This window comes from Pteropus vampyrus, unplaced genomic scaffold (genome assembly GCF_000151845.1).
Source record: "Pteropus vampyrus isolate Shadow unplaced genomic scaffold, Pvam_2.0 Scaffold285, whole genome shotgun sequence".
Classification (NCBI taxonomy): Eukaryota; Metazoa; Chordata; class Mammalia; order Chiroptera; family Pteropodidae; genus Pteropus; species Pteropus vampyrus.
Genome location: NW_011889066.1, coordinates 31,317 through 51,044, shown reverse-complemented (window position 1 = coordinate 51,044; position 19,728 = coordinate 31,317). Strand labels below are relative to the sequence as shown.

Genomic DNA, 19,728 nt, shown 5'->3' with positions numbered 1-19,728 from the left:
TGGAGGGGAAATTTACCCTGTTCTGCATCAAAATGACAAATTATAGAAATGGAGAACAGGTCAGTGATTTCCAGGGATTCAGGAGAGGGTGAAAGCATGAAAAAGTGGCTCTAAAGGGCAACAGGAGGGATTCTTGTGGTGGGAGGGAAAGTTCTGTATTTTGATTTCACCACTGTCAATATTCTGAATGTGATATCAGACTATAGTTTTGCAAGATGTTACCAACGGAAAAAACTGGGTAAAGCATAAACAGAATCTGTGCATTATTTCTTCCAGAGCATATGAATTTAGAGTTATCTCAAAATAAAAAGTTTAATTTTAAAAAGTTAAAAAAAAATCCTGGGAACTTTGGAAGTTACCACTCCATTCTAACAAGCAAAAAATTGAATAGACTAGCAAATCAACAATTCTTCATGGACTCATAGAGATGGGAAGCTACAGGGCTAACTGCTGTTCTCAAAATTGAAGAACCCAGAGAAGAAACAGAGTTTCAGTTTACCAGAACAGGGACTAGCAGAAATCAGTGTAGGAACCAGAGCCTGGGTGGAAAAACCTGAACTTTAATTGATGAATTTCAGACAACTCTGAGTTAAAAACTCCAGAGGGCCTAGTCATGGAGGGCAGGGCACAATATTGTGAAATTTACCACTAGCAGTGTCAGCCAGATTTCCACAGGAGGAGGGGAAAAAAACCATTTTAAAATATGCCAGAGCATTCTGTTCTTCTTGACGAAGCCTGTCTTCAAGGGTAGATAGTTAACCAGAGCCTAACATACTGGGGTATAATCAGAGCCTAACTGACCTGGGGAAGGGAAATACCCAACTCTGTCTGTAGCCACCCTGTCCTACCTAAGGAGGGAAGGGGGCAAAAACCAGAAACACTTGTGAAGTTCACAGTCCAGAGGCACAGGCTCAATGGAAGACTGAAACCTAATCACAAGACCATAGAAAACTTCCCCTGTCCCATACTTCACCACCATATCACTAAAGGCCTATTTACCACAGTTCGTTTTACCTGGCACATCATATTCTGCTATCAAAAAAAAAAAAAAATTACACTTTTAAGCCACGCTTCTCTTGCTCATACCCGCTTCCACATCTGAAAGTGTACTTTCCCTTTTAATAAAGCCTTTTCTTTTCTGCTGGAAAAAAAAAAAAGAAAAAGAAAAAGAAAAATTACAGAGCGATGTCTCCAAGATGGCAGCAGGAGACCCTGCAACCATCCTCCCACAAATATCAACAGTAAAACGGCTATCATAACAAAAAAAGCTCTGGGAGAGCTCGGAGTCCACTTAAGAAACTTCAGCAGAATGAAAAACCGGACAGTAACCATACCAAAAGGGAAGAAAGACTACTTCATTTTATGCATCATTCGACTCTCCACTGCTCAGTCCTGTATTGTTTAGCACTGAGGGAACTCCCCAGCTAGAAAAAGTCTCCATTTTGAGAAATAACAGTTTAAAAGACACAGTTAAATAAGAAGACATTACGGTCTCCTAAATATACAAGAAAATACTCAGTTCAAACCAGATGCAGCAGCTATTAAAGGGGCCAGCACCAGTTATGTTTAAATCAATATAATCACCACTAAAGTGTTGAAAATTCAAATTACTTATAAAAAGTAATAATGATTTCCACAAAACCTGTAAGATTTGCTTAGAATAATAGGTGAGCAGAATAAGTAAAACCTTTCTAAATTTTTGTTGTTTGGATAGAGGATAGAGTGATTGACAAAATAGTGGTAAAACAGAGAGCATATGAAAAGTTATATTTCTTTCTTTTTGGCTTAAAAGAACTCTTATTTATTATCATATAGTTCTTGAGGTCAGAAGTCTAAAATTGATTGGTAGGGCTGTACTCCTTCTGGAGGCTTTAGGGGAAAATCCATTTCTTTGTCTTTTCTATTTCTAGAGGCCACCTACAATCCTGCTCTGGACCTTTTCACATCTTCAAATTCAGCAAAATAACTTCCTCAAATCAATCTCTCTCACTCACCTCTTGCCTCCCTTTTTCCCTCAAAGACCTTTGAGTTTACAATGGACTTGCCTGAATAATCCAAGATGATCTCCCATTTCAAGATTCTCATAAGTTATATTTATTGATATATAAAACTAATGGAAAATAACTACCATGGAGAACTTATAATTAAATTCACGATTAAAAGGAAAGAGAATAATTAGCTCTGTACAGATTAAAAACGTGTGGCTCAGTGCTCAGAAAAGTGTGAATGGATTAAATCCTCCCACTCTATGATGGGTAATTTCACATTTGTTAAGGACCCAACATACAGCAATAATAATGTTTATAACTGTAAAACAAAATGAACAAGAAATAGTATATGTGACTAGGTAGATGAAAATCAGTCTCAGAAACTAGAAAGGATACTGGTCTGGAATGTTTTGAAAAATGCAATGAGTCAAAAAAATGGAAGAACTGGTATACACTGTATAAAAGAGGAGAAAAACCAATTTCTTTTTATTTGATTATTCATCTGGAGAATCCAAGAGAGTATGGTGAAAAGTGCACCCAGTCACTGGACCCATATGAAGTACCTGAGCAGGTGTGCTTGCCACCTTCCATATTGCAGAGCCCAGCCTGACCACCAGGGCTGGCCACACAGTATGACTCATAAACTATTTCTTGAAATCTACATAAGGACACTACTTAATGCCATAAGCGGTGATTAGTTCTGAAGATGTAATAATTCTGAACCCAAATGCACCCCAAACTATATATATGCCTCAAAATAGAGCAAAATTGGACAGGTGGCACCAATGCCTTCCCAATGACAGTGAGTGTCTTTGCAGGCACCTGTCACAGTGCATGAGAGCCCATGCTCTCTCACCAGGAAGGCTAGTAGAGGAAGCACCCAGGTGAGCCTGCCATGATCCCAGGGCGGTTTGCAGGATGAAGACCTATCTCAGGATGCTCCAGCCAGATTGAGAATTAACTATGGGCTTAGGGGAAGAGGAGGTGGAGGAGGAAGAGCAAAGCCCAGCTTCCTGCACTTCAGCTAGGGGACAAGGAACATCCAAAGCCTTGGAATATATAGGAGATGTGTCAGTCCTTTGTCCTCTGTTTTCACCTGTGAGAGCTCATGGGCTTCACTGGACACCTCACCCTGCCTCAAAGCTGGCCTTTTGTTTCTACTTTCTCCCCATTTGGCCTGCATTTTTCCTCTCTCTTTCTCTTTTTCTCTCTTCTTTCATTCTCTTTTCTACCACTCTATGACCTCTCCACTGACCTTCATATGGGACAAGGTACATGCCAATCAGTAAGTCCATGTACAGAATCTTTGCTTCCTGGTTTGGGGAGTTTACTGAGTTATACACAATGCTCATATTCTCTCTCTCTCTCTCTCTCTCTCTCTCTCTCTCTCTCTCTCTCTCTCTCTCTCTCTCTCTCTCTTCTCTGTCTCTCTCTTCTCTGTCTCTCTCTGTCTCTCTCTGTCTCTCTCTGTCACTCCCACCCCAGACATCCACAATAAATTCTTTTACAGGACAGGGGGAGATGCAGCTTGTAACATTTGTATGCATGCTGACTGTTATTTTTCAAAAAAAAAATCACATTTAAGCAAGAAATTGGGTATATGAAAAGAGGTATGCATGGAATTATCATGCTGCTGATAATAATAGCAAATGATGAAAATGACACATGTATTCAGAATAGGAGCTAGACTAAATCAGTTATGGGACATTATTTAGCCATCACAGGTGGAAAGGTCCCGTTTATATGATGGGGAGCAAGGTAGGGGCAGATAATAGACCAATGATCAAATAAATAAGACTATTTCCAGTATTCATGAATGCCAATAGCATATAAATATGGGGTAGTGTGTTAGAAATTGACTGGCAAAGGGGGTAAGGTGAACACTACCTGAGACAGTTGTGTCTTTCAGGTAGCTGACACTCCTTTTGCCCCAAATTCAACTCTTCACATTTCCTACGCAAACTGGTTTTTACTCCATTCCCCACTTTAGCACATATGACTACTATTTGCTGATTAAACCACTTATTATCTGTGGTCACCTTTGACTATTGACTCCTTCTCCAGGCTTGGTTAGCTCAATCAGCTCATAGCATTGGGCATAACTTACTTTCCCCTCTGTTTTGCTTGTGGCCCAGCTCAGTCACCTTCTCACAATTGCACTATTCTAATAGCCTTTTAACTGAGCACCCAGCCTCCACCACTATTGAGATACTTTAGTTCATAATCTGCCATCATACAGACAATTATACTTCTTAAAGTTAGAAATCTCACAATGCCAGTTATATAGACCTTCATGTTTAAGCAATTATGTTTTATGTTTTATTTTTTTTTATTTTCAACTTTTTGGGTCATCCATTGGGCGAAGTATGATTGTGAGAGGAGGAACAAATGAGAATATGGGTAACAGATAGTGGGGCATGAGGATAAAGGTGGTGATAGAAAAGGCAGGGCTGCCAACATTCTTTTCCTACAGTTCAAAATGAACTCCTAGGAGTTAATGAATAAGAAATAGATGTTTACTTATATTTGTAAAACTTATAAAAATAATTCGTAAAATATCTATCTAACTATCTATCATCTATCTACCTACCTACATACCTACACACCTACCTACTTACCTACCTATCCATCCATCCATCCATCCATCCATCCATCGATCCATCCATCCATCCATCCATCCACTCACCCATCCCTCAAAACAGAGAGAAGAGGGAGGATAAAGAGCTAACATGTGAACTAAATCCTCATCTTTTATATCAAAGGCTCATGATATCTTCCATGAGTCTTGAAGAATGGAACCAAGAGGAAAAGGGTGGGGATAGGCACTTGTTTTTCATCATCTTAAGGTCTTCTTTACATTTGATTTTTACTATGGAACTTTGAAAGTTTAATAAAAATAATTCTATTTACTAAGAGATAGAGCATTGCAGAAATAATTAACTTAAATAATTAACTTAGAAAATGACATTGTTGTGTAATCTCAGGCACAGCCTGTGAATGGTTCAAAAACTCCAGATTTTCTTTTATTTGAGCTTAACGAATCATTATCTTTTCTTAAGAAATCCAGATCTTTCTCTGCTTAGTGTTTTACACTTTCTTATAGCATTTATATAGAGCAGATAGTTTTCCATGGCAGCACATGTTCATATTTTGGTTGATTTTTAAAATCTCATTTCATAGATATTACATATTTTATTTAATAGTCTATTTTGATACACATTTGGGCTAATTTTCCTTTTTGTTTTTTACTATTAGAAACTGTGTTGCAGTAAATATTTCTTCAGGCAATTTTGTTCACATAGGCAAATGTTTCTGTGGGATACAATCTTAGATGTGGAACATTGTGTTAAGGAATATGTAACTTTTAAATATTTAACAGGTTGCTAAACCACTATGAACAAAGACTGTTCCATTCCCACTCTGCCAAAGCTAATGAAAGAGCCTTATCAAATAGGCATTGTCATTGTGTTTAATTTTTTTCCCCAATGTGTAAGATAATAGTAGCATTTCATTGTTGGGTTAATTAGAATTTTTATTGTTGAGGAATTAAGCATATTTTCACATGTGTATTAGAGACATTTGTAATTTTTTTCTGTGATGTGTGTTCATGTTTATAACTTTCATCCAGTTTCCTACTGTATTTTTGTCTCTTTATTAAAAAATAATTTGTAACAGCCCTTTGATATTATGGATATTCAATTTTTCTTTGTCACATTTGCCAAAATTTTACCACTTATCTCACTTCACACCCACTAGGATGGCTGTCATCAAAAAAGACATAATAGGCAGTGTTGTCAAAGAGGTAGAGAAATTGGAACACACACACTGCTGATGGGAATGTAAAATAGTTGTGTCCATTTTGGAAAACCATTTAGTAATTCCTCAAAAAGTTAAACATAGAATTACCATGTAACCCAATTATTCCACTTTAGGTATATGCTCAAGATAAATAAAAACACCTGTCTACACAAAAGCTTGAACATAAGTGTTCACAGCAGTATTACATATAATAGCTAAAAAGTGGAAACAACACAAATGTCACCAGTTGATGAATGGATAAATGAAATATATTATACACACAATGGAATATTACTTGTCAATACATGCTAGAACATGGATGAACCTTGAAAATATGCTAAGTGAAAGAAACCAGACACTAAAAAGATAATATATAGTATGATTCCATTTATATGACATGTCCAGAGTAGGTAAATCTATAGAGAAAGAAAGTAGATTAGTGGTTGCCTAGGGCTAGAAGGGATGGGGAGACAGGAAGGGGGATGATAGCTAAAGAGCGTGGGGTGTCTTTTTGGGGTAATGAAAACATTCTAAAGTTGATTGTTGTTTTGGATGTAAAACTTTGTGAAAATACTAAAAGCCATTGAATTATACACTCAAATGGTTGAAATGTATGTTATGAGATTTATATTTTAATAAAGTTGTTTAAAAAACCACTCCACCCATGAATAATGAGCCCAGTCTTGTCCCAGCTACTCTCTGATCCCACCCCATGAGACACCCTGATTTGAGAAGCACGTCGCTGTCACTTCCTGAAATCCTGATTCCCAGTCATGAGCAAAATGAAGTGCTTCTTATGTGTCAGTGCATCTGGAAAAATTAGTATCTGTGGTTGCTGAAGACCCAAAAGTAGATAGAGCATGCTTGGTGGGGAGAGTGTTGAAGGAGAGCAGTGGGCCTTGCCAAGATGACAGAGGGCTCTCTCTCTTCCTCAATGGAGGTCTGAGGATGTGTCCAGGAGTCAGTTCTGATGGTTTCCCCTTCAGACCTGTGGGCCCACACTCAGCCCCTTTTACTTTTACCAGGACTACTATCCTCAGGAGAAGGATATGGGGTCACAAATGTGTGGGTTCCTGTCTGGACCTGTGGGATACACAGGGAAGGATGTGGTATCTCTCTGTTCTGTGTTGTGCAACTTCCCCTCGACAAGATGCCAGGTAGGAGGTAGATAAAGAGGCCCTTGGAGAGGGGCCTCACTACAGGCCAAACAACTGATGTGTGGCCAAAAAGGGAAATAGAGTCCTTTCAGGTATATTATTTGCTCAAATTCTTGGCTCACTTTGAGCCAAGACAATTGAAGAAATTGTCTTTTCCCTTTTGGATATTAAAAATCATTTTCCTTTGAAAAAAATTTAGCCTCTTGCCAGATACCTTCCAGATAACTTATTCTGTGTTCTGCGTTCCCATTCATTTCTTGACTTTGTGGGGTGTGTGTGTGTGTGTGTGTGTGTGTGTGTGTGTGTGTGTGTGTATGTGTGTGTGTCTATGAGAGAGAAGAGAGAGAGAGAGAGAGAGAGAGAGAGCGGGCAAATTTATTATTCTTTTTCATTTTGGCTTCTGTGTTTAATGTTTAGAAAGGGTGCCTCAGTTTGAGCGCATAGTTTTGTCTCAAACATTTGAAATTTTAGCCAGTTGACTCTCAGGTCTTACAGGCCTGAGAATCTGACTTCACGTTTGGAATTTTCTTACATATCTCAAGTATGAGCCTCTTTGTATCAATCAGTGTTTTATCCTGGAAAGAGGAATATTATTTTCAAACCCCTGAGTTCTTGGGCACTTGCTTACTATCACCAAGCCAGGCCTTAAATACTGCTCCTCAGTGGAGCCTGGCTTGGGACTTGAGACTCACAAATGAGAAAAGGTTCTAGCAAAGAAGAGGTAAGCAGAATCAAGGATGCTTACCTGGGACAAGGTTAAAGATGGTGAAGACATGGCTAATAGGACAGTAGGATCTGCTCAGTTGTTCACCCACAGAGCTATATAATATGCCTGTGTGGCTGATGCCAGCTGAAGGCCTCTACTTGATGTCCCTAATGGCAGCTCCTGCCAGCTGTAGGCCCCCAGCTCCTTGGCTTAGGCACCACCAAGGACCTCTCCTCCCAGGGCCTCTCAGTCCCAAATTCCCTGAGCCTGGCTTTTTGGTACCAATTCCTACCTCTAAGATCATGAAGAAACATAACAGGACCCTAAAAAAAATGGTCATGGAGGTGCTTTCCCTACCAACTGGTTTAGTCCAAAACTCAGAAATTTAGAAAGTCAAGAGGCACTGAACGAGAGTGAAGACTTCTGCACTAGGGGCACACATTGGTGGTTCTTGGTGAGCCTGTGAACTGAGGACTGAGAGACTCTTGTCAGAGATGTCACTCACTTGAGTGTCATAAGAAAGGCTGGGCTTACCTCACAAAAGGGCCATAGGTGTGACCACTTGGCCAGGAGTACTGCCAGAGAGGGCAGAGGCAGCCCTGATCTCAGGCCCCACTGACACGTTGATCAGGTACAGGGCATGAAGTGAGCATGCTGGGGACAGAGCGTGGCCCATGAGGTAAGAGCTGGTCAGCGCTCAAGTTCTCAGGAAGGAGAAAGATACTACCTGTGGTCCAGGACAGCCAGCTTAAGGCTCAGCAAGGAGGAACTCGGTGAAGAGCTTGGTTCTGAGGTGGGTCTAAAGTATAGTTGTGCTGAGTGGCTTCCAACAGTGTAACTTATTCCAGAGATCACAAAACAGAAAGGCCCACAGGCCGAAGTTTGCTGCTCGAATCACGTGTGTATCAATGTAAACTACTGAGCAAGAAGCAAGGCAGTGAGAAGGAGCAGGTTAACATGCTTAATACACAGGGCAAGTGGGGCAGAGGTGGACCATGGGCTAACCATGTTCTCTGCTGTATCAGTCTCCTACTGATGGGGGTTACGAGAGCCACGGTGGAGGTTTGAGCAATGTGATCCAAAAGGTCAAGTCTGCCTGGCATAGCTGGCCATGCTGGGTGACCTCCTGCACAGCCTGAGATTTGGTTTAAATTTTCTGGGAGAGAACACATGGGGCCAGAATGGCATCACCAGTGGGCAGCCAAATGTGCGAATTTCTTGTGCATTTAGTGTCTGTTGGATATCAGGATCACCTTCTGTGTTCAACTTAGGCATGCAGTACTTACCACTGCTCTGTAATGTACACAACTGGATTCTGCCTGTCTGTCAGTCTTAGTCATCGTCTACACTTAACAAATCTTAGCTGTTTTGCCTGTCTTATGAACTACATCCTGATTTATCTTCTATAGTAGAATCTCCTCAAAAGCAAATGCACATTAGAAACTGTGATCTGCACACACATGTGTGTCAGGTTTGAGTCAGGATTGAGTCAGGGCAGGCAGCAAGGTAAAGCTCCCACTCAGTCAAGAGGCCAAGTCAAGGCTTGACTTCTTTTTGAGTTACATTTTCCTTAGTATAAAAGGTCCCATGGGAATGGCAATGATTAAATGAAATAAAACATGTGCTGTTCTTATTACAGGGCCTGGCAAGACTCACTAATAATAAATACATCCCAGTGTGATTACTAATGAGCCTGACTAGAAAGAGGGGAGATGCAGGGAGCAGTTTTGAGGCCTGTATGAAGACTTTTATATATGTCTCTGGAAAGGAAACAAATAAGAAGAGTTTTGAGACCCACGTTCTCCCTGTGGCAGTGTGTCTGGTGCAGGTCCTTGTGCCCGTTTGTGCGCACAGACCTGATACAGATAGGCACCTTCACTGGATACACAGGGATCTTGTAGACAGGGCAACAAAGGTCATCTTGCAGGAAAGAAAAGGTTGCGTGTGTGTGTGTTGTGTGTGTGTGTGTGTGTGCGTGCGCGCACGCGCAAGCGCGCACATGTGCACGTGTGCTCTCATGTATGAGTACATGGAGATATGCATCCTTCCAGAAAGGAAACAGCTAAGATGCCAAAATAGGCTAAATTGTGACTGCAGATTTCTCACGTGGCTTCTCTTTGGGGAAGGAGAAAGAGAAACCCACAACAAAGTTAACAGTTCTCTCCTTTTCACCCATAGCAGTGCCAGGAGGAGCTGGGGAGCAGAGGCATTAGGACCAGCCTAGTCCACCCCAACCACAGCCCAGGAAGCAGGGGAGGAATTCAGTCTGTGCTCCCTTGGCTGAGGTGCCATGGCCAGATTCTGCCCAAGCCTGCTGCTCCTAGTGGCTGCTGTTGTCCTCGTGTCCAAAGGTGTCCATGCCTGGGGCTCACCAAAGGTGGTGAGAAAATTCCAAGACATCCCGGAAACCTATGTTTATGTGCAACAGGCACTGTGGTTCTCCATGAAAGAGTATAACAAGATCAGCAAAGACAAGTACATCTTCAAGGTGGTGAAAGTTCTAAAGTCCCAGGAGCAGGTCAGTGAGCATTTGCTCCTTGTTTCTCTACATGTCTGTGGTTGTGATGGGGCTGTTATCCATAAATGGCTACTGAGACCAGGGATTGGAAAGTAACTCAGACATGCTTTTAGCCCAAACATATTAGTTTTATTTTAGTTTATTTTTTTGAGAAAAATTAATTGTACTTTATTCTTTATTCTCAAATGAAATATAAAACACCCATTAAAATTATTTAAAATTGATATAGTTACATCATAAAGCATAGGAAAAAGCCCAGAAGGGCTCTTGAAGAGGCCAAGTTTGGGAAAATTTGGACTAATAGCATCAAAATGAGTAATGACAGGGAGGAATTATTACACAGTTGACAACAAAAAACAGAAACAAAAACTACAAGTTTAGCTTTTACTGGAAAAGGGCACCAAGGCAGAGAAGGAAAGGCTCTTCTTTATAGAAAAATGCCTACCATAGATATAAAAGACTATGTAACTAGAAAATCACCTTTTGCAAACACCATGGTAATAATTAATTCAGGCAAAGATCATTAATGAATTCTATAATCATTGGTTGAGAGAGTTCTGGGAACAAATTTCTGCATAGATTACTTAATTAGTTATAATGGGGAAAGATACACTCTCTGGTGAATGCCTTGCTCACCAAATGCACCAACACTTGGACAGATTGACATCATGTGCCCCTGATGTGATGTCACTGAAAGGACACAACATAACCTGTTTATGTTATTCTTGCTCAAAAGGCATACCCTGAATGTAGTCATGAGGAAAATTTGACAAATTCCTATCATGGAGCATTCCATTAAGTCCACTTAAAAATATCAATGTCATGGCAGGAGAAAAAAGGTGGCATAAATGTTAGAGGCTCTGTTCATCCCTCTGGCGACCAAATCAAAATTGTGACAGAAGCAAGGAGCAGCAGCAAGGAAAAATCAGCTGGGATGAATAAGCCATACAACTAGGGAGAAATTCAAGAAATCCAAGAAATCACTCTGCAACAGCAGAAGGTAAGATGGGATGAGGATGTGGAGCTGCCTGGTCTTGAGCAGCTGAGTGAGATAGATGGAGGCTGCAGCATTGGAAGTGGCAGAAGCCTCTTAAAAGGACCGTGTCTGCGAGCGTATTTTCGTGATGACGGACCTGCTCACTCTGAGCACTAGTGCCAATCTGGCTGCACGCAGGGGGCACCTGGGACTTACAGATTGTTGGAGTGAGGGCTTAGGGGAGACTCGCTTGGTACAGAAGTACCAGCAGTAACCATTGTTCACCGTAGAGCCCTTCCTCCTACCAGTGCGCTGGACACAGCACCACCATAGCTATGATATCATCAAACAGGATAACAGAGGTCACTCTTCCCAGAGGATTCTCTGAAAGCCCCCCTACCCCAATTCAGGGCCCCACCCAAGCCACATCCTCAATGAATCAGGTGCTCCTTGCTGAGCAGCGCCTAGACTCACACTGGAGGCAGCTGGCCTCAGTTTCTAGTGTGGCCTTTTGAGACAACTATAAGCACAACATCTGTGGATTGCTTGCTGAATCTTAACAGGTGACATCGGAGGGATAGAGACTAGGGCTAAATTTGGCCTGAAGCTGAACCCCTCTCAGGACTGTGCCACTGGATGCCTACTTCCCAAACCTGGACTAATAAGACCGGGAGACAGGAGCTTTGTTTAGTACATAGAAAGAGACACAGAAAGACAGCCAAAATGGGAAGACAAAGAAGCAGAAGCCATATGAGAGGACAGAACAGAGATCCAGATATAATGCAGCCAAGTAATCTAACAGATGCAGAGTTCAAAACACTGGTAATAAAGATGCTCAATTAATTTTTGGGAAGTGTAGAGAACTTCAACAAAGAGATAAAAAACATAAAAATGGAAATGGAAATTATAAAAGGGAACCAGTCTGAAATGAAGAACACATTATTTGAGATGAGAAGTATATTAAATGGAATAAACAAAGGAATAAACGAAATAAGTAAAGAAGAGGATCAAAAGCCTTATCTAGAGGACGGGAAAGCCAAGGACACAATCAGAACAGCAAGAGATAACATGCTAAGACTATAAAAATAATTTAAGGAGAATATGGGACACTATTAAGGATCCACATATCCATCTGATCGGTGTAACTGAAGAAAATCAAGATGTTGAACAGATGTTTGAAGAAATAATAATGGAAAACTTCTCTAATCTGGGGAAAGAAATCCCAGGAAGCTCAGAGAATTCCAAAAATCAGGGATCCAAAGAGGCTCACACCAAGACACATCGTAATTAAAATGTCAAAGGTTAAATACAAAGAAAGAATATTAAAAGCAGCAAGAGAAAAACAGATAGTTACTTATAAGGGAACACCCATAAGTCTGGCAGCTGATTTCTCAAAAAATACTATGCAGGCAGAAGGGCTTGACAAAAAATATTTGACAGGATAAAGACACAGGATCTATAACCAAGAATAATTTATCCAGCAAAACTATCATTTAGAGTAGAAGGACAGAAAAAGAGCTTCCCAGACAAAAATAAGCTAAAGAAATTTATCACGAGCAAGCCAGAATTACAGGAAATGTTGATGGGACTTCTTTAAGAAGAAAACCCATATATCAAAAACAGGAATAAAGAATGGTAACAACTACATCCCTATCAACAAGTACCTCAAATGGAAAAGAATTAATGCTCCAACCAAAAGATAGAGTGGCTGAAAGGATAAGAAAACAAGACCCCTACATATGAAAAGGAAGGGGATGAAAAAAGATATTGTTTTGATGGACTTAGAAGATATTTAAGTCAGACAGAGAAAGATAAACACTATATGATTTCACTTGTATGTGGAATTTAAGGACATATCCCTCAAATATAAAGCAGTAGTTTTCAGCTTGTCATGGATTTTGCTTGGCAGGGGAGTTTTAGCAATACCTGGTCATCACAACTTGAGGGCCAGCTACTTACATCTTGTGAGTGGAGGCCAGGGATGCTGCTAAACACATTACAGTGCACAGGAAGCCCCCCACAGAGAGTGATCCAGTCCCGAATGTCAATGATGCTGAGGTTGAGAAACTTGATATCCAGTTTTAAAAAAGTTCTCGGAGTACATATGTTTGGAAGTTGTCTAGTTAAAATGAAAGTGAACATTATTTATTGCATTTCCAACCTGATTCATCATTCCTGAGAGCACTACCATAAGCAGGTTTGCTCTGTCCTTCCAGACATTTTCTATGCACTAACAGGCATAACTGAGAAACTTCAAGGTAGTCATGAAATCACATTTAGAATTCTGCCTACCACACTCATTTTGTTCAATGCCCAGGCAACTTACCTAGAATTTCTAAAAATGTTTACTATATTTTCTGAATTATCTCTTTTTTTTCCCCAGGGGGCAGTTATTGTGTTTAACTTAGCCATTCTCTTTCATATATTCTCTCCCCTAAGTCTTGTAAAATTTGTTTTCTTCTTAACTTTTTAATAATAAAAGTCTACATTTGCCATTGTGAGGCTCCGTGTCCCCACAAGGCAGTCCTGAATAGAAAGGTGATAGTGGGCTCTGCACAGGTGAGGAGGATACCCTGGAAGTCAGGGATTTTGGAGAGTGTAGCACATGAAATAAGGTCTGTATTGGTAAAATTACCAAAGCATGGAAATCTTTAGAGAGAAGCAATATACTCTAAGCAGATTTCAGTTCAGGGATGTCTTTTCTTCACTTAGTATCTATTGACTAAATATGAAGGTGCTATAGCCTCTGCTATTTACTTTCCAAGCTCCAATAAGCAAACCATTAGCTTTCCCAGAAAAATTTCTATGGATAATAGTTTTCTTGCTTTATCTTGGGGACAGTTGTCATTACTTTAAAATTAAATGCCATGAGGAACAGATAGAGAAACAGAGACAGAGAGAGATATCGAAGTAAGAACCACTTCTCCAATTACTCCAAAACTTCTGGCAAGGAAACTTTAAGAGAGAAGGTCATTAACCCTAAGCAGTCAATGACATTTATTTATCAGAGTTGACTATGAATGCTTTTATGATATTTGATTTTTATATTACTCATTGACAGGTCACAGATAGTTTGGACTACTTTCTTGAAGTCAAAATTGCCCGAACAATGTGCAAGAAAATTTCAGGAGAGAATGAAAACTGCTTATTACAAAAGAATCCGAAAATGCAAAAGGTATGTGGCTGAGACAGGGAGAAGTGATGGCCATGGTTAAGTTTGTGTTCTAAGCAGAGTAAACTGATAGAACCGAGTTCCCTTTTTAAACCACATTCTGATTATATTCGGGACTGAGTATGGCCAGGTTCTAGACATAGATCACTGTTTTTATAATCAATTTGTGACCTCCTCCGCTGCCCTACCACACACACTTAGCAGCTTAAAGCAACACCAAGTCATTATTTCTAAGTATTCTTCAATCTGTCCCTTGTGGTGTGTGCTGGGGCAGGAATGTTCCAGATAATTGCTCTGCTTTCATGTCTGGTGCCTCACCTGGGACAGCTGAAACATTAGGAGGCTGGCTACCATCTGTCTCACTCTGCTCAGGGCAAACTGGCACGGTGACCAGTTACTCTGATTTATTCAGGACAAAAAAATTTCCTAGGATGTGGGACTGTCAGTGCTAAACTAAATGAAATCCTGAAAAAATTGAGACAAATTGATCATCCTACATTTGGTCTTCCTCACAACATGGTGGTACCAAGAAAGTTACATTTCTAGGAGGAGGAAGCAGAAGATGCTAACAGTTCTCCTCAAGCCTTAACTTGGAAGTTCCCAGAATGTCCCTCTTACCACATTCTTTTGGTCAAAGCAGGTCACAAGATCAGCCCAAATTCAAGAGGAGAGCATAGACTCCTCTCTCAATGGGCAAGATATCATGAATATACTTGCAGGAGAGGAATTGATGGTTAATATCTTGGTGGACCATCTGCCCCAGGTACCACCTACTGGAGAGTACTTACCCAGTAGAGAGCATAGTGTGACTAACTCTTCAGGCTTGTGATTGTTTTGCAGCTGGTAATGTCAGAAGGAACTTTCCTTGGCTGATTCCTGTAGTCCAGCTGCTGTATGGAAGACCTGAAAGTTTGGGGACAGTCTCAAGACTCCTACCCCAGTGACTCCTCATGCCCACTATAATCTTATATGTTCAGTCTTCTATTTCTTCATGCCACAGATGAGGAGCAATCCCACCTTGGGCTGGGTGTTACCAGGACACATGTCCAGATGGGCACTGTCACAAATGGGTCAGTTCGTCTCTCAGCCTCAGTAAGAAATTTCCTTACCCTTATCATATTGGCTTAACAGAGACATTTTGGATTTAAATTTAATTTTTTTAAGTAAACATAAATATTTTCTAAAAATATATTCTCATAAAAATATGTGATAGAGGTAATGGCATGCACCTCTGGGCACCCTTGAGGATCCCCCAATTCTGCTGTCCCTTTCCTAGGAGTAACTACTGGGATCAACTGTGTAGATATCTTCAAGATAATCTTACTACAAATTTGTATAAATGGATACAGTCTTTCTTCTTCCTGTTTTAACAACTGCTGATATATTATGTGTATTTTGATGTAACTTCTCTTTTCACCTTTTTAAATTTGTCTTGGTGATCTTTTCATAGCAGTTCTTTCCAATTTTTCTCTTTCATAAATGATGTTGCAGATTCTCTCTCTCTCTCTCTCTCTCTCTCTCTCTCTCTCTCTCTCTCTCCTATCTGCGCCTGTCTATTTTTCACCTATTTAATATATACCTAAGGCTGGCACAAGACATGGCTAAGCATTGATAATGTCAGATTAGAGATTGCCGAAAATTACCCAGACATGTTCAAACAAAAAATACTTCATATTCTAATGAATAGTAGGCACCACAGTAGGACACTAAAATGCAAGCGAATGGCTACATCTAGAGAATGGACACTGGTCATAAATCATTAGAAATTGTTTTCAAGTTAATAACATTTCAAAAATTCTGGTAGGTACTAAGAAAAGTGTATAACCATCCTCCTAAAATTGTAAGTAGAGTTCCTATCCATTTAAAAAAGATTTTATCTATATCTATAGAGTTTTGTGTGGTTTTCAAAATGTGCATAAATTTTGAAAATTTCTCTTGTTTTGTTTTTAATTTTCACTCAACAATATGTTTTGAGATTTATTCATATTGGTATTCTGCTATTATTTATTTATTTATGCCAAAGGACTTTTTGGGCCAGTTGATATATATAGAAATAGGCTAAAAATAGTTTTTATTACCGTATATTGAGCTCTTATATGACTATATTACATTATATTTAACCATTTCCTTATTTTGGACACTTTTGGTTGTTTTAAAATCTTAACAATGCTACAGTGAAAGTCATGGTGCATGTTGACTCTCCCCAAGGATGTTTTTGGGAGTGGGACTTCCATATTGTGGAGTACACGAAACTTCAACTTTAGTGTGGTGGGCCACATATGATGCATAACTTCAATTTTACTCTCCAAAGTGGTTGATCAGCATATTTTCCATCAGTGGTGTGTGCTATTGTTCATTTCTCCTCAGCTTTGCCAACACTTGGTGTTATGAGTCTTAAATTTTTCCAGTCTGATGTATGTGAAATATTATTTCATCATTTAACTTTGTATATCTCCTTGATTTCTAGTAAGATTGAGATGTTTTAATATTCCTAGTGAACATCCAGATTTTCACTTTTAGGACTGGAATTTTAATATCCTTTTCTCTAGAGCAATCAGGAGTCTTCTGTTAGGAGCCATGGCCTCAGGTGGAGAAATACAGCCAACACACTGTAAACCCTCAGCTCATTCTCCTCATGCCTCTCACTTTCCTGCCTCTATCCCCCTTGGCTAAACCCAACTGGAAACCAAAGAATGCCCACTGCACAGACCATAGAGGTCAGGGGGCAAGGACACCCATTGGCGCAGCCCATAGAGGTTGTCAGTTTTTTAAGACATGTTGAGTAAAGACAAGAGGAGTGTAGACCTGGAAGAACAAATGGAGTGAGTCCAGCCTAAGGGCAGGAGTAGAAACAATGAGATCAGTAAGAGTCTATTACAATAGACCAGATGAGAGATGATGTTGATTAAGATGGTGGAGGCTCTCTGTTCTGGATGTCTGTGAAAGGCTTGGTCAGAATTTGCTGAAGTATTGAACATGGAGTATGAGAGGAGGAAAGTCAAGAATGACTTTAAATTTTATGGGGTTTGGAGGTAGTTCACTTTCTTGGTTTCCTCTTGTGCTCTCATTCCATATATTAAGTACGTGTCAATCAACAGACTTCCATCACCTTGCTCGCATCCACTGATCATGCAAGATTCCTCCTTGTCTTTGCTTTTGCATGGGATCCTTTCCTGTTTCATAGAGCTCCTAAAGATTTTAGCTTACCTGTTTCCTTTAATTACTTATTGAGGTTTACAGAGGAGAAAAAAGTAAACATCTAGGCACCTTAAAAAATAAATTTTAAAACTTTATGTTATTTTAAATAGTTATTGGCCTGATTTATTTAATGCAGAAAATTTGGAATTTTCAAAAGTATTGTTGTTTAAAACCAACTATAAATACTGTTATGTAAAGTTTACCACTGTCAATATATTGTTATGCATTCTATTTTTTCTATATTTTATATTATGTTTGCATTTTTGCGTAGTTGAAAACCATACTGTATACCGTTTTATAATCTAGATTTTCATTTAATAATAAACTCTAAGGATTTCTAAAACTCTAAAATTACTTGAAAGCATCATATAATGAAACTATTTGTTTTTACTTAATGTTTCCACATATTATTTAGTTAATTTCTGAAAATTAAGTTTTTCTAATTTTTAGCTATTATGAACAGTGTTTTAATGAATATTCTTCTTTATTTCTATTTGTATATATATCTGATTATTGTTTCCTTATAGGCAAAATCCCCACAAGTTGAATTACTTATTCAATATTTTTTCACCTTTTAAAAGTTTTTAATATACATTGCTAAAATGTCCTCTAGGATTGATCTTGATAATGAAGTTTTCAATTCCTCTGTTGCACGATTGTTTACCTTGACTGATCCGGAAGTTAAGCAGTTAGTTAACTCTCTGATAAGCCCACTCTCTTCCCTCCCCAGCACTGCCACAAACCAACTCAGTCCATCCTGAATGACCGTCTGGCCTGGATGCACCTCCAGCCTGGCCTCAGTCCTTCAGTGGCCTGTCTGATTTGCTGGTAGCTTGGTCCTCTTTTCTCCCTCAAATTGATCCCTTAGTCTTTGTATTTTATACAACTTCAATTCTACTTGATGCTGTCATTCATGTTTCCATTGATGTAATGGAGATATACTTGCTTTATCTTTTATTCTAATTGAATAACATTTTTAGGAGAGAGAGGAGGGACACAAGAGAATTCACCCCCATACCATGAGCCCGAAGTCCTGCTCATTCTGCAGGCCTTGGGATGAGTGCCATGACTCCTTTCAGTTCCTTGACTGCAGGCTTTCTTGGTGGTCTCTGTCCATACTTTGGCCCCTCTCCTTATGACATGCAGGACCTTGTGCTATTCTTCTTGTGCTGCCTCCCCTGGGAAGGACCCACTGGACTTCCCATACAGCATGGGGTCTCCATAAACTGCAAGGAAGTTGGGGGTGGCTGGATGAGGACCAGATCAGGAGGTGAGGATTTCTGAGAATAGCCAGTTTTTGAGCTCCGGCCCTTGCTCTCCTAGAGCTAACACAGCCAAGTCCATGATGGCTTCAGATCACAGGGAAGTAAACTGGCAGGAGTCTATCCTGGTCAGTGAGGCTGGTTCATCTGCCATAAGATTCCAGGTCAACAGCTCTAGGGCCTCTGTGGGCATGGCTGGCTCAGAACACTTCTTAGCCCCCTGAAGCCAAATGCTCACACCAGAAAATGGAAACATGTTTATTTTTTAATTTAATTAAAAAAATTTAATTTAATTTAATTTTTTTGTAAATTATGGTGACACTGGAAAATGAAATCCAGTAAGTGTCAAGTATACGATTCAACAGTAAGGCATATATATATATATATATTGCATTGTGTGTTCACTGCCCATAGTTACATTTCCTTCTGTCACCACATATATGACTCCTTTTACCCCATATATCTCCCTCCTTCCTCTCCTCTCTCCTCCCCCACCCTCTGGTAACCACTAGTTTATTTTCCATGACCATGAGTCTCTGTTTGTTTGTCCTGTTTGTTTGTTGCTTTTAGGATTATATCCCACATATAAGTGATATCATGTGGGTTTCAACTTTTTCTGGCTGGCTTAATTTGCTTAGCATAATTATCTCAAGTTCCATCCACGTTGTTGCAAATGGCAGTATTTCTTCCCTTCTTATGGCTGAGTAATATTTCATTGCATATATGTACCACAACTTCTTCATCCAATAGTCTGTTGTAGGACACTTCTATTGTGAAGTGTTTTGATCATAGATGTATGCTGTATCTTGTCGAAGGCTTTTTCTGCATCTATTGATATGATCACATAATTCTTATTTTTTAATTTGTTTATGTGCTGTATCACGTTAATTGATTTGCGTATGTTGAACCATCCCTGTGCCCCTGGGATGAAGCCCACTGGATCATGGTGTATA

General features: G+C 39.7%; 1 protein-coding gene across 1 annotated transcript in view; it reads left to right on the top strand.

Annotated features, from left to right (window-relative positions):
• The first annotated feature begins 9,939 nt into the window (after positions 1–9,939).
• The window catches only part of LOC105302811 (cystatin-13-like), a 13,854-nt gene continuing 4,065 nt past the window's right edge, over positions 9,940–19,728 (top strand). The window contains exons 1-2 of the mRNA XM_011376040.1: positions 9,940–10,167; positions 14,205–14,318. Of these exons, the coding sequence (XP_011374342.1) occupies positions 9,940–10,167; positions 14,205–14,318 (342 nt within the window). The remainder of the gene's footprint in view (positions 10,168–14,204; positions 14,319–19,728) is intronic.